The sequence below is a fragment of the Zophobas morio genome, unplaced genomic scaffold, assembly GCF_036711695.1.
Source record: "Zophobas morio isolate AGI-343-1 ecotype UQ-CSIRO unplaced genomic scaffold, CSIRO_AGI_Zmor_V1 ptg000148l, whole genome shotgun sequence".
Taxonomy (NCBI): Eukaryota; Metazoa; Arthropoda; class Insecta; order Coleoptera; family Tenebrionidae; genus Zophobas; species Zophobas morio.
In genome coordinates this window covers 221,620-235,627 of record NW_026972252.1, presented here as the reverse complement: position 1 = coordinate 235,627, position 14,008 = coordinate 221,620, and the positions used below count along the sequence as shown (strand labels likewise).

At 23.5% G+C, this 14,008-nt stretch overlaps 2 protein-coding genes across 2 annotated transcripts; one reads left to right on the top strand and one right to left on the bottom strand.

Moving 5' to 3' along the window:
• Positions 1-918: 918 nt before the first annotated feature.
• Positions 919-4,961, bottom strand: LOC135145414 (probable dimethyladenosine transferase). The gene is made up of 11 exons (XM_064077509.1): positions 4,872-4,961; positions 4,747-4,806; positions 4,159-4,259; positions 4,045-4,106; positions 3,667-3,760; positions 3,555-3,604; positions 3,001-3,124; positions 1,642-1,734; positions 1,178-1,306; positions 1,020-1,126; positions 919-961 (listed from the first exon to the last, which is right to left on the bottom strand). The coding sequence occupies exons 1-11, from the start codon at positions 4,918-4,920 to the stop codon at positions 919-921; spliced, it is 912 nt and encodes a 303-aa protein (XP_063933579.1). The 5' UTR covers positions 4,921-4,961.
• Positions 4,962-5,761: 800 nt separating this feature from the next.
• LOC135145430 (proteasome subunit alpha type-7-like) lies at positions 5,762-11,775 on the top strand. Its single transcript, XM_064077529.1, has 7 exons — positions 5,762-5,865; positions 5,938-6,064; positions 7,113-7,237; positions 7,723-7,845; positions 9,693-9,812; positions 10,764-10,889; positions 11,699-11,775. The coding sequence occupies exons 1-7, from the start codon at positions 5,764-5,766 to the stop codon at positions 11,738-11,740; spliced, it is 765 nt and encodes a 254-aa protein (XP_063933599.1). The 5' UTR covers positions 5,762-5,763; the 3' UTR covers positions 11,741-11,775.
• Positions 11,776-14,008: the final 2,233 nt, after the last annotated feature.

Here is a 14,008-nt window from a genome sequence, read left to right as displayed (position 1 = left end):
CTGTATAAATTCTTGAATATATGCGACCTTAAAAGTAAAAGACAGCCGGCTCAGTGAGTTATTTTAAATATTTGAAAATAAATACGTAAATATATCCACAACTGTTCTAAATTTCGTTAATGGTTGTTCAGTGAGTTATAGAGAAGAACTCAAGCTAAAACCGGTGTAATTTCACTACTGCATTTAGAGTTGGTAAGTGATTACTAATAATAATCAGGCTTTATAAGTTTTTGAAGATGAATTGAAACTACCGAAATTTTTTTTAAAACTGTACTCGAAGTTTGTAAGTCGTTACTGTTGAGCAACAGTGCAGTAAGTTTTTAAAGAAGAACAAAAACTAATACTGGTAACATTTTCACAGCTGTACTCGAAGTGCTGGAAAATTCTTACTGCTGATTAGCACGCAAATCTCGTATGCTAAAAAATTTCTAAAAGAGATTTATTGTAAGTTAAGCTAAATCCGCAAGTTAAAAGCCTTTTAGCATTTTTATTCATTTCACTTTCTTTCTACAATTTTTCAGTTATTACATAATAAATGCGACTTCCTCATACAGCTTCCACTAAAGCTCTTTTTTACATTTTACTTGCTTCTAGCAAGAAAACTGAAAAGAGTGTGCATTTCGCTTCGTAACATATAAACTGTTATTTTTGCAATCCTAAAGTGATCGGATTTATTGCTTTTATTTGAAATTAAAATGAAATTTTTTAGTATATTTTATTTAAAGAAATATTATAATCGTATTCTACACTATCAAAATTTAGAATTGTTTTTAACTAAAACTAAATTTAATATGTATTAAACACTCCTGACATAATAAGCCGAGGCATATACAGAATTATTTTTTAAGGAGCCTTAAAAATAGAAAAATACTACTAAATTTAAGATATTGTGAATAAACTAAAAAAATTTTTATACATTTAAGCAAAGTGGAAACCGGCATCGTTTAAACATTTCAGCAGTCTGTAAAAAAAAATTATAATTTTTTTAAAAAAATTATTACATATATATAAATAAGCGCCTTAAAAAATCATCCACGTCAAGATTTCGAGCTCGTTTTTCAGAAAAAAGGTTCTTTTCTAAAACTTTTAGTAGCTCTTCTTTTACATTAAAATCAACAGGCAGTTCCTAAAACAAAAAAAATTTGAAAAGATTCAAAAAGCCTAAAATTGCTAACACCTTTTCTTGTAGGGATAATAGAATCTTATAATTTTTTTCAATGAGCGCAACAACAGGATTTAATTTAAACAAAGCAGACAAAGTTTTACTTTTCCTCAAAAAAGCAATTCGTAAAAGGCCGTCCCATTCCTTTGAATTATAAAAATAAACTTTTTTAGATATAAAAAAAAATTAAATGAAATTTATAAAAATTAATTATTGCTAAAAAATAAATTCAAATTTTTTAGTTTCTAAAAAGTAACAGGAAATCAAAAACAACGTGCCCAACAAACAAGCGCTGTACGCAGATATATATTCACTCAAGGTACAAAAATTATAAGGTAAATTAAAAAAGAATTAAATTAATTATTAAATGCGTAAACAATTAAAATAACTGCAATTTACGTACTAAAAATTAGTAATTAAACATAAATTAAAAATAATTCTATAATAATATTAAAATTTTAAAAATTTATAAGGACTACTTGGAAATTAATAGGTGGAGGTGGATAGCGAGGCTCGAGTCTAACCACGCTGGACTCGACGCGCGGGGGGGGACGGAAATTATTTTTACCAACCTGTAAAAAAATTATTTTTTCACGGTAAAAATTTTTAATTAATAAATTTTTAAAACACGAAACATAAAAAAGTTAAGTTAGAATTTTAAATAGAAGATAATTTCAAGAATAAATTACTTGTAAAAAATATAAATAGACTAAAGTTATAAAATTATAAAATTATGAAAAAAAATTCCAATTTTTATAAAAATAATACTAAAGAGTTTTTATACATAAATAATGTTTAAATATATAATAACAAAAAAAAGGTAAAAAAAAAAGTAAAAAAAGTTTTATTACTTTTACTTCCAACATAATATTTGTATTTTTTTTATTTCTTCTATTTTTTTAATCCTTCTTTATTACTGCGTATAACTATTTTTATTAAAAACTTAAAAAAATATTCAGTATAGTAATAAAAAATAATAATAATTTTGGATAATAATATTTTTAATAAATAAAATCAATTAAAAAAAATTTTCTTTTTAATTTTGAAAAATAAAAAACTATTTTATAAAATAGTAAACAAAAGTTAATTTTATAAAATTTATAATAAATTTTAAATCAGAAAAATAAAAAGTTTATATAAACTATAAACTTGAAAAACTTATAAAATTATAGAGAAAAATTCATTAATGTATAATAACATAAGTAAAATTTAACATCAAATTAAAAATAAAAAAGAACCAAGAAGTTTATCTATACTTTTTCTACACAAACAAATATATAAATTAATTTTTAAAAATTTGCAAAAAAATTAATATTAATTTATAAAAATTAAATTCACATAAATTTTACGGAAACAAACTTTATTTATAATATCAATATTATTTTTTGGAGAACACAAAAAATAAAAAATGAAACTTTAGAATTAATTTTAAATCTAAATACTAAGTTAATAATACCTTCAAATAAAAACTAAATCTTACAAATATTTTTTTCAATCAACAAAAAATAATAAATATAAACTTTTTAATTAATCTAAAACTAAATAAAAATCTTTAAGCAATAATATAAAGCAAAAGTGCACTTGATAAGACTTTCTTATAAAAACTAAATCTTGCTGGGATTGAATTTACTAAATTAAAACCTTTAAGCCAATATAATTTAATAATAACTTTATATAAACTAAATGTAACCAATACTAAATAAAAAATCTTTAAGCAAAATAAAATTTAATAATATCTTTAAATCAAACTAAATCTTACAAATAAAAATGAAAAATTTCTTTTTATATGTTAATAAATAAAAGTAATTTTCTTTAATTAATGTTTTAATAAACTTTACTTTTAAAACGTGCTCGACTTTCGAGAGCAGCTGAGTATTCACAGACAATCGGCAGTAAAGAGCATCGCCGGGCCGCGCGACTAACCGAAGTGCAAATTCTCTCTGAAACATAAGAACTGCGCATCTTACAGAAATTAAAAATTGAGAATAATTATAATTAAAAAAAATTTCAAGTAAAATATAATAAAAATCGGTTTTACAAATAAATTACAAATTAAAAATAATTATAGTTTACAAAAATTATAATTTAAAGAGATTAAATTGGAAACCACCATGTTTAAAAATATTTTTAAAAAAATTATAACTTTAATAAATTTTATAGAAATTCCGTGCAAATACCCTGTTTAAAATAATTAGAAACTATAAAGAAAAGTAATTTAAAAAAATTTAAAATAAAAAAATAAAAAAAACGAGTTTGATATTTACAATTTAAAAAGCCAACGCGTTTAAAAAATAAAACGTATAAAAAATTAAAAATTATAAATAAAAAATAAAAAATAAAATAGAAGCCAAAGAGTAATTTAAAATATTTCAATAAAAAAATTAAGGAAAACCTAAAAACTGGCCGATGCAGAAGAAGTTTAAAAATTAAAGGAGAAGAGATCTACGCAAAAAGAAAATTTTACAAATTCATAAGAAAATTATACTAAAGCGAGCAAGACGAACTTGATAAGGCACGTTAGCAACGCAAACATCGAATGGAGGAAATTCAATTTTAACGGCATCGCCGACGAGGATTTCAAGCTTTCTTGCGTGAGGACTTCTCAAAAGTCAAAAATGAATTTATTAAGAAAAACACAAAGTATAAAGTCATAAAAAATTCGCTTTAAAAATATATTTAATGAAACATAATTAGCAGATGTTGGCTATATATTTTTCTTAATTAGGCAAAAAAATTAAATTATAAAAAAGTAAGATAAAAAATAGGTTTTTAAAAAATGGAAACGTGAATAAACATGTTTCTAATTGTACGCAAAAAAAGACACAAATTATGAAAATCATAAAAAAATTAAAATTATATTAAATTATTAATAAAATGCAAACGTTGAAAGAACACGTTTTTGAATTTCAGCAACCATTCGAGGATCAACCTCACAAGCGATTAACTTTTTATAAAAAGTTAATTTATAAAAGTTACATAATGATTTAGATTGAAACTTTTTTAGCGGACTCCAGTAATAAAATTGTCATATTTCCAGTGCCAGCACCAATTTCTAAAACTGTATCGGAAGAGCGAATCCCTGCTTTCTCGCAAATACCTATAAAATAGAATCTTAAATCTAAAAGAAATTAAATTTTGCTTCCCTATTTTAGTGCTACAAATTATTTGTTATAAAGTTTGATATAGATAAGAAAAACAACCGAAAAAAAAGTTATTAGCAAATTATATATAAAACTAAATTAAAGATCAAATAAAAATTAAAAAATATAAAGAACTTAAATATATTAATAACAAGATTTTAACAATCAAAAAAAAGTAAAAAAATAATAAATAAAAGAAATGAAAATTTGGCAAAAAAACTACGAGAAGAAAATTATACTATAGCGTTGGAATTTTACAAGTTAACAGTTAAATTAAATCATAAAATAAAATAATTTAACAATATATATAAGTGAAAAATAAATTATTACAGATAATAACTTTAATAATTTAGTTAAGATGGCATAAAGAAAATATTTATATATAAATTCCTCTTCTATACCAATTTCAAAAGGAGTTAAAAGAAATTTAATCAATTTGACTACCTCTCGCCACTAAAGGATTCTTTAAAACGTGTTGTCCCAAATCTTTGTTAAGCTGAACTCCTAGAAATAGCGTTATATTTTTTAAAAATATCTTAAAATAATAATAATAAAAATAAGTCAAGCACCCCTTGAACGAAGTTGTGAAAGCGATTTCTCACGCTTAACTTTAGGCATTATTTAAATTATTTATATAAAAATCACAATATTAATTCTTTAGTATTTTATAAGCTTTAATAAATAATTCAACTTTGATTTTAAAAAAAATAACGGTGAGAAAATTAAAGAAAGAAATAAAAAACTAACAAAATGATAGAGTGAGTTAAAGGATCCTTAAGTGTAACCACGTGAGCTTTTGTTTTTGTGAATATATTATCGCGTTATTAAACGTTGTACTAGATTTACCCTGACCTTTTCGCAGTGTGAGTTTTTTTATAGAAACTTCCCTTTAGTATTTAGCTCATTTTTAATTTTAAATAAAGTGTAATTATTTTTATTTTTAAAAAAAAGGTTATACATAATAGTTTTTTAACTTTTTACTTGTTATATATTCTATTGACCGTGTATTTAAGCAGTTAAGATTTCCTCTACATAAATTTTCTTTGTTATCTAAATTTATAAACATTTTGACTTTAGGATTAATTTTGTTTGCATAGTTCAATAACCTTTTACTGTAATTATATCTTTATTTTAACGTGTATTTAAGCAGTTGAAGTATTTTATAAAAACGTACTCTTTAGTTATTTAAATATAGAAAACTTTTGACTTTCTAAGTAGTTTGCATAAAACAGTTGAGAAGTTTTCTTTAATAAGAAGACGTACTCCTTTACTTTTTTGAATAAACCTCTTGACTTTCGGTTAAATTATGTTTGGGTAGCTTTATATCTTTAGTTATTAATTATTTTATTCGCTATGTAAATGAGCATTTGAGAAGTTTTTTTTCGATAAATATCTGTAGTTCAAATATTTAATTTTCTGTTTGTTCTAATTTTTATTTTAACTTTTTGTATAGTTATAAAGATGGTGTCTGGGTATGATAGCGCGATAACGATTTTCTCGCCTGATGGGCATTTATTTCAGGTTGAATATGCGTTGGAGGCCGTTCGTAAAGGAAATAATGCTGTTCGTATATATTTTTTTATTAATAATATTGCATGTTTTGTCACAGTTTTAAATTAAATTTTACTCGTACAGGTCGCTGTTCGTGGAAATAATCTTTGTGCTCTTGGAATTGAAAAGAAAGCTCTTGCAAAACTACAGGATTCCCGAACAGTGCGGAAGATTTGTTTACTTGATGATCACATTTGTATGACTTTTGCTGGTAATTTTTTTTTTTACTTAAAATTATTTTTAAATTCAAGTAGCTTTAGTTATTATAGATTATTTAAATTTAGTTTTAATTAAAGATATTAAAGAATACATAAACTTTAAAATTAATTTTTAATTTTTTATTTTCATTAAGAACAATAATAAAGCAAAAAAAACTTTTTAAGTTGTATTTTCATCAAATTTTATGTTTTAATTCGTTTTTTATATTTTTATACTTATAGTAGACTAATTACAAATTTAAAGAAAACTTTTATATATATTTGAAACCAAAATTTTAAAGTTAATTTATAATTTTAAAAGTTTTATTTAAAAAAAAGTTATATTTTTTTTACATATTTTTAATAAATTTAAATTTTTTTTAACAAACATAAAAGTATATATATTAGTATAATATGAAATTTTAAAGTTCGCATTGATTAAATAATTAAATTACATTAAAATTAAATATTATTTTAGATTAACAATTTAAATAAATTTATTAGATCTTGATATTAACTGGACTTACTAAATATCGATAATTATTATTAAGAATTACTTTTAATTGTTGAATTGGATTAATTTTTTTTTATTTTATAATTTGTTCTTTTGAAATATAATATTTATACCTTCAAATAATAAAAAAATATTTATTATGAATTTTAGTTTAATTTTTTTCAATTTATTTAAAAAAGATATTCTTTACGCAATTTGTAAAGCAAAAGAAGATCAAAAAAGTTTTTTGAATTTAAAGATTTTACAATCAATTTTTTTATTTTACAAAAACTTTTATTTTTAAAATTTTATGTACAATTAGAATAATATCAATAAATTTGATTTTAAAATTTTTTTTGTTCTTTTTAAAATATAAAATTTATGTACAATCAGTAAATTAAAATTATTATTGGTTTTTTAAAAACTTTCAAGGATTATATTTATTATATTTGAAGTTACAACTTAATAATATTTTTAAAAAAATTGAGTTAATTTTTATTTCAATTTTCAGTGAAATTAAGTAAAATTTAATTTTAACTTCCTTAATTAAAAAAATAAACACTTTTAAGGCCTCACGGCGGACGGGCGGATATTAGCCAATAAGGCTCGACTCGAGTGCCAGAATCACAAACTTACTTTGGAAGATTCCGCTTCAGTGGAGTATATAGCTCGTCATATTTCAGGAATCCAACAAGTTTGTATTACTATTTATTAATATTTTATTTTTTTTATCACCGATATTTGTTAATTACTATTTTTTTTGAAGGTTGTTTATGAAATTATTTATATAATTTATAAAAAATTTAAAGGATTTTCCATTAAAATAGAAATAATTAGTATTTTATTATCCATATCGCTATTACTTAATAAGTAGTTCTTTTCTTGAAGTTTAATTATAGTTTTATATATTTTTCAAGTTTCTTACTTTCTTACTAATAATTACTTTAATTGAAATTGTTAATCTAATTTATAAATCTTTTTTTTTTCATATTTATTTATTACATTTTTATAATATATCTATAATTATGTTACTATCATATCTTTTAACTTGTTGCTATTATATATTTTCATTTTTATCATTTTTATCAATGTCACTTATATTTTATATTTTTTTTTACTTACTACTATATATTTTCATTATTATTTATATTTTTTGTCACTATTTTGCGTTTTAACTAGAGTTACACCCAAAGCGGTGGCGTCCGGCCGTTTGGCGTCTCCACGTTGATTGTAGGATTCGATTCGGACGGGCGATCTCGATTGTTTACCACTGAGCCTTCGGGCTCTCACTCTGAATGGAAGGTTTTTATATTTAATATGTATTTATTGACCAATAATAAAAGAATAAGGAGATCTATTAACCAATTAGATTCATTAATCTAAATATTGATAATGGAGGATTTTATTTTTAATGCTAAGCGAAACGGAAATGAAATTACTTACTATTATTATATTAAATATTTGTTTATTTTATTATATTTTCATGATATTTTTTATTATTATCACAACAGTAATTATAATATTTTCTTTGTAACAAACGGATAAATTTTTTGAGAGTAAAACTTTTTTTAGTTGTTATGGTAATAATAAGTGAATGACTATATTAATATATAAGAATATATAACAATAAATTATATAATATATTAACAACTTATTGTTTTTCTAATAATAATAAAAAATGAAAAAAGTTATTTTATAGTTTATCTATAATTATTATTATTATAAAAATAATGCAAATTTTATATTATTATCTCGTAAAAGTTTTGGTTAACTTTTTATAAAAATTATGTTCTAAAAATTCGTCATCAATTATTCACTATTACCATTTAAGCGAAATTTTCTTTTTACTTTCTTTAATTTTGTATATAATAATTATTATTATATATTTTGTAAACAGCAAAAGTATTTTTATTATTATTAAAAAAAAATAAACTTCATTAAGTAAAATTTGTAAAAATGTTTATAATAAAAATTTGTAAAAGTTTTGTTCAGTAATTTATAAGAATTATATTATTCGGAAAAATAATCATTTATTATATTATTATGTCAAATTTATTATGAGAAATAATAAAAACTTATAAGTATTTGTTATATTTTTTCAAAAATGTAGTGAAATATTTATAAGAAAATTTTTTGAGTTATTATCAAAAAGTTTAAAATATATTATTATTATAAAAGTTTTATTATTTATTAAAAAATATCTTCTTATAAGTAATACATTATTAATGTTATTTTCTTTAATGTATAATAATTTGATTTAGAGTAGTTTTTTTTACTTCTAGTGCTCATATATTTTTGTACTTATTAAAATTTTATTTGTGGGTTTATATTATTTAAAATCAATAGGCGATCCTCTTTTCCCCGCGTGGTTTTATTTTTTGCCTCGTGTCGTTGTTACTCATAAGTGGTGTACAAAAAACCATCTAATAACAAACTTGCTCATTCGTCCACGTGTGAATTTTGGACCTTTAATTAGAGCTTTTTGATTTTTTTATAATTTTTTGTGAAGTTTTGAAAAGGCCCTCAGAAAATTTTTGGAAGAGGCAAACGTGTGCGTCTTCACATTTGAGTTTGTGTTTGCATGCAAAAGTACCGCTTTCATTGGTCGTTTATTATAAGCATCATTGTCAATATGGAAAATAATACAACCTTTTATATATTCGCCCGGCAGAGTATCCACGTGGTTTCCCTCTTTCATATATTTAGTCTTTACAAAGGGGCCCCATTTATTTACAGTATGTATAAAGTAGTATTAAAAAGACTATCGCTTATCACACGCACCAATAGCATTGCCTCTTAAGAATTAAATGTTTTCCGATTGGTTTCTATTATATTATATTTTTCTACTTGGAAAAATGAGCGGAGTGATAATTTTCTCGTAAGCATTTGAAATGTCATTATATAATATTGAGCTTATTAAAAGTATTATAATAAAAATATTACTAAGATTTATTACAAATATTTTAGCCAATTTTTTTTTAATATTATTTAGTTTATATTTATTTTAATAATACTATATATTATAATGAATGATAATATTTTTTTTAAGTTTTTATATATTATGTAATATAACTATTCTAATATATAAATAAATATAAAGTAAAATTACATTTTTTTATAATTCATTATTTTTCTATCAACTTTTACAGGCGAATGCTATTGGTCCGAACTCATCTACGATTCGCGAGTTTTTGGAGAAAAATTATAATGAAAAAGTTTCTGCTAGCGATCAGGAAGTCGTTAAACTTACAATAAAGTCTTTATTGGAAGTTAATAATACTTTTTATATAAAGTTTTATTTATTTTTTAAACGTAATAAAGTAATCAAAAAAATCTTTTGTATAAAAATAATGGTAAATAAGAAAATATAATATAAATTAAGAAATAAGTTTATTAATATTATTAGTTTAATATTTTTTATAATAACGATATTTATATTTATATATTATTTATTCTTATTATCATAACTATTTTTATTTATACCTTTTTATATATATTTAAAAATTATTAATAAGCTTTTCTTATATTTTATATTATTTGAAAATAAACATTAATAATAGTTTATTTAAACAGAAGTAAGTTATTTAAAAAGTTAAAATGCAAAAAAAGTTTAATGTTATAATAAATTTATAAATAAAAAGTTTTTAAAAATTTACTTTAATAATAGGGAAATATTTAAAAAGTTAATCTAAATAAAAAATTTTTAAAAATATAAATAAAGTCACCATAATAAAGTTATCTGGAATACAATAAATAGTAGGTATACATTAACGTTGGTACCACAAATAAAAATAATTTTGTTACTACAATTTATTTATATTTAAAAAGTATATAAGAATATAACTGTGTTATTTATATTTTTATGGAATTCATTTAAAAGTTTTTTTAATATTTATTATTATGAAAACTAAAAGATAATTAAAAAATAAAAACTGAATTTGAAAATTTTATTATGTGTTATTGGTTCATATTTTGCTTTCTTTTTTCAACAAATAGCTTTTGAGATAATTTTTCTTGGGCGATTTTATGACTTCTTATAATTATTAACGAAAATATAATGATTTTTTTATTGACTCGTGTTTTAAACATGAATATTGAGCGGTTTAATAATAATTTTCAGAACAAATTAAAGTACTCTGCTCGTTAGTTATCATTTTCCTTAGATTTTTAGTCATATTTCTTTCAGTTCTTAGAAATATAAACTCTAACACTTTTTGTAGGTCGTCCAGTCGAACAGTAAAAATATTGAAGTTGCTGGGATTTCTCGAACTGATGGGTTCAAAATAGTGGAAGCGGACATCGTTGAGGGTATTATTAAAGAAATTGAATCCGAAAGGGAAGCGGAGGTAACAAAATATCGAATACAATTAGTTTTTATATGAACTTAATATTAAGACTTTTTTATACATTTATTTTCGTGACAATTATTAAAGTTTGTCGATATAAAAATTTTTTTATCACCAATTTTTACTACCTTATACTGCCAATCACATTTATTGTTAAAATTACTCATTACTATTGGCAGAATAATAACTAACTATTTACCTTATCCAATGGCAAATGAGCTAGTTATACAAATATAAATTTGTATTTATTATAATAAAAAGTTTATTCTTTTAATTAAATTTATATAACCATTAGTTTTGCTTCAAATAAAATAATATTTATATTGAAATTATTATAAAATAATTAATAAAAAATATATATAAAAGGTAATGAATATAATAAATATAGAATGTAAAACAAATCATTGATAAAAGTAGTATTAATAATAACACATGTTTTAAAGTTGAGCGGAATTTCAAAATTCTAATAAATCCGTTACATTTTTATAGTGTATAGGGATTCTTTTTTGAGGCTTAATGGCAATATAATAAAATAATTATATGAAAAAAAATGCTAAAAAGTTTAAAAAAAAAAATTAAATAAAAAAAATACTAACAAGAATATGAAACTATTTGTGGTCTGTTTTTCTACAAAAGAATTCATTATTTACTAGAAAAACGATTTTTTACTAATTGGGAAATGCGTATAGTTGTTTTTATTGGTTAAGACATATGACATATTCATTTTGGTCTTTTGCGATTATTTTAGTTTTAGTTACGGATCTATATAATTTTTTTTTAACTTTTCCTCTTTTTCTATACTTTTTAAGGCCGCTAAAAAGAAACTGAGAAGACCAACAGATGGAAGCTAAAACTTTATATTTATTATAAATAATGTTAATGACTATTATTTAAATTAGTTATATATACATTAATTCAAAACAATTATATATTAATACATTTTTACATTTGCTAATCTTTTTGCTTTTCTTTTTGTTGTTATTTACTAAAAAAGTTAAATTTATTAAGTAGTTTAAGTATTTGTATTTTCCTTTAAGGAAAATCGAGGAGATTTTTGAAAAATTGTAAATTATTATACTTATAACTGGTTTTCGTTTTCAGTAAAAGCTAACAGGGTACTAACTAATAATTCCACTAAAAATATATATATAAATTTACAAAAGTTACTTTGTAAGTTTCTAATTTTATCAACAGGTATTACTAGAAACAAAAAACTGTAGACAGTTGTTAAATTTAATAAATTTCTATATAAATGTTACTGTTACGCTGGTTCGTGTAAACACCATCTTGTGATAATTTTTATTTTATGAAATTTAATAATAAAGACTTCTGTAGTTTTGGATGGAGAGGAAGGAAAGTGGTCTTTTTATTATTTTAATGGTATTTCCTAGCGCTGATTAGGCCAAAAAGAAAACATTGAATTACCTGATTTTAACGGGACAATAGCCTCACAAATTAGGTTTAATCTTGTGTTAAAGCAATTTCATACAAATATGAATTTTATTTCTTTAATTCTAGCCCTATCTCTATGTTATTACTAAGTAGCCCGTTGCGCCGTCGGCGCTAGCGTGCACTGTCCTATGAGCAGTAACTTAACTCTTTTGCCTGTAATCGATTAATGTGCTAAGTAAGCCGTTCTTAATTGGTATTAGCAGGCTAGACACATCATCAGGAGGTCTTGATGTAAACACCGTTTCGAGAAAACTTCGGTGCCCATGTTATAATGTGTAACGCCTTGTTTTGTTCATTTTAAGCGAAAAAGCTATTGCCGGTGGGTCATAGGTCCGGGCAGTAGATGCGTATGTCATATGGGCCGAATATAACTTATATAAGCGTCGCTTGTTGTGCAACGACTGTTTGCCTTTGGCACAAAGTAGATGGTAAAGAGTTTTGACCGCCTTGACCTTCTCCACGATATAGTTTACGTGCGGCCGTCACGAGTGCTTATTATCAATGAAGACCACATGTATAATGCCTAGGAACACCAATATATTATTTTGTCTACAAAGCACCTTCGTTATAGAATAAATTTCGCTTTCTTCGGGTTAATAGTAGTCCCTAGGAGGACTCCAGTTGACTGCAAAGAGTAGGGGTGATAGGAGGATCTATGTGGGACACCAGCTATTAATAGTTTGAGAATTGATGGCTTCGCCTACACACGTATCTAGCAAGGCTTAGCTTTAAGTAGTTTTAAAGCAAGCTATGGCAACAAAAAAATTTGTATCAAGGAATTTGTTAGCACTCTCAAGTACAACTTTGTCTTTGCTGAAGCCCAAGAGGCTAGAAACAACCATCAATTAGATTCATTGACCGATTATGATATTACCTTTAGTTTATCCGAAATTTTTCTAGACTTAACGAAGTTGCCTTGAGGCAACAATTTATATTTGGCCTTAAAGAAGGCAAATAGTATCAGGCAACCTGCCTACTTGGTTAGTTGCAACAACCAGTCGTCTAAGAATGTATCAGAAAAAAGCTTGATTTCTAATAGTAACAGAACATGAAAAACATGTTTAAATTATGTTAGTGGTAAGCTCAAGGAGTCGTAAAAAAATCCTTTCGGGGTTCTTTATCGCCTAAGGGGAAGTCCCCCTAGAGCAGTGAAAATTTCTGCGCATGCCCATAAAGTGGTTGCCTGCCCTGTTAATGAGCGAAATCGTTTAAAGTCAATGGTGTACTAATTAAAAAATTTTGGTAGCAATATTAAAATACAGGCTTTAAGCTATTTCACCTTAAATAAATACATTAATACTGGCACGGACAATTTTTTTAAGAAAAACGTAGACTAATATTAACTTGTAATGATTTCGACCGTGGATGTGTCGCTTACGCAGTCGTTATACCTAATTTGCTAGAAGTAAATTTGAGGTATCATAACTTAAATGTCCATTTTAAGTTTTCTTATCAGATAATTCTGTTGCCAAGGAACCCACTAACTATATGACGAAGACAACTCTTTCACATATAGAGTACGTTCCACGCTACGTAACTAAACTAAATAAAAATCTCTGGTGCTAGAAGTTCCTTGGCTTTGTAAGCGTAATTCCTCGACTAATTGAAGGACTATGTCTAACTTTTCAACATAATTATTGCGGGCTCACATAACAAGACTGAATTTA

Coding starts and splice junctions, on each gene's coding strand:
- LOC135145414 (XM_064077509.1), bottom strand. CDS start 4,920: ATGCCTAAAGTTAAGCGTGAGAAATCGCTTTCACAACTTCGTTCAAGG. Junction 4,107..4,158: donor TACTGGAGTCCGCTAAAAAA/GTTTCAATCTAA, acceptor TTTTATAAAAAG/TTAATCGCTTGTGAGGTTGA. Junction 962..1,019: donor GACGTGGATGATTTTTTAAG/GCGCTTATTTAT, acceptor TTTTTTTTACAG/ACTGCTGAAATGTTTAAACG.
- LOC135145430 (XM_064077529.1), top strand. CDS start 5,764: ATGGTGTCTGGGTATGATAGCGCGATAACGATTTTCTCGCCTGATGGG. Junction 5,866..5,937: donor TTCGTAAAGGAAATAATGCT/GTTCGTATATAT, acceptor TTACTCGTACAG/GTCGCTGTTCGTGGAAATAA. Junction 6,065..7,112: donor CATTTGTATGACTTTTGCTG/GTAATTTTTTTT, acceptor AACACTTTTAAG/GCCTCACGGCGGACGGGCGG.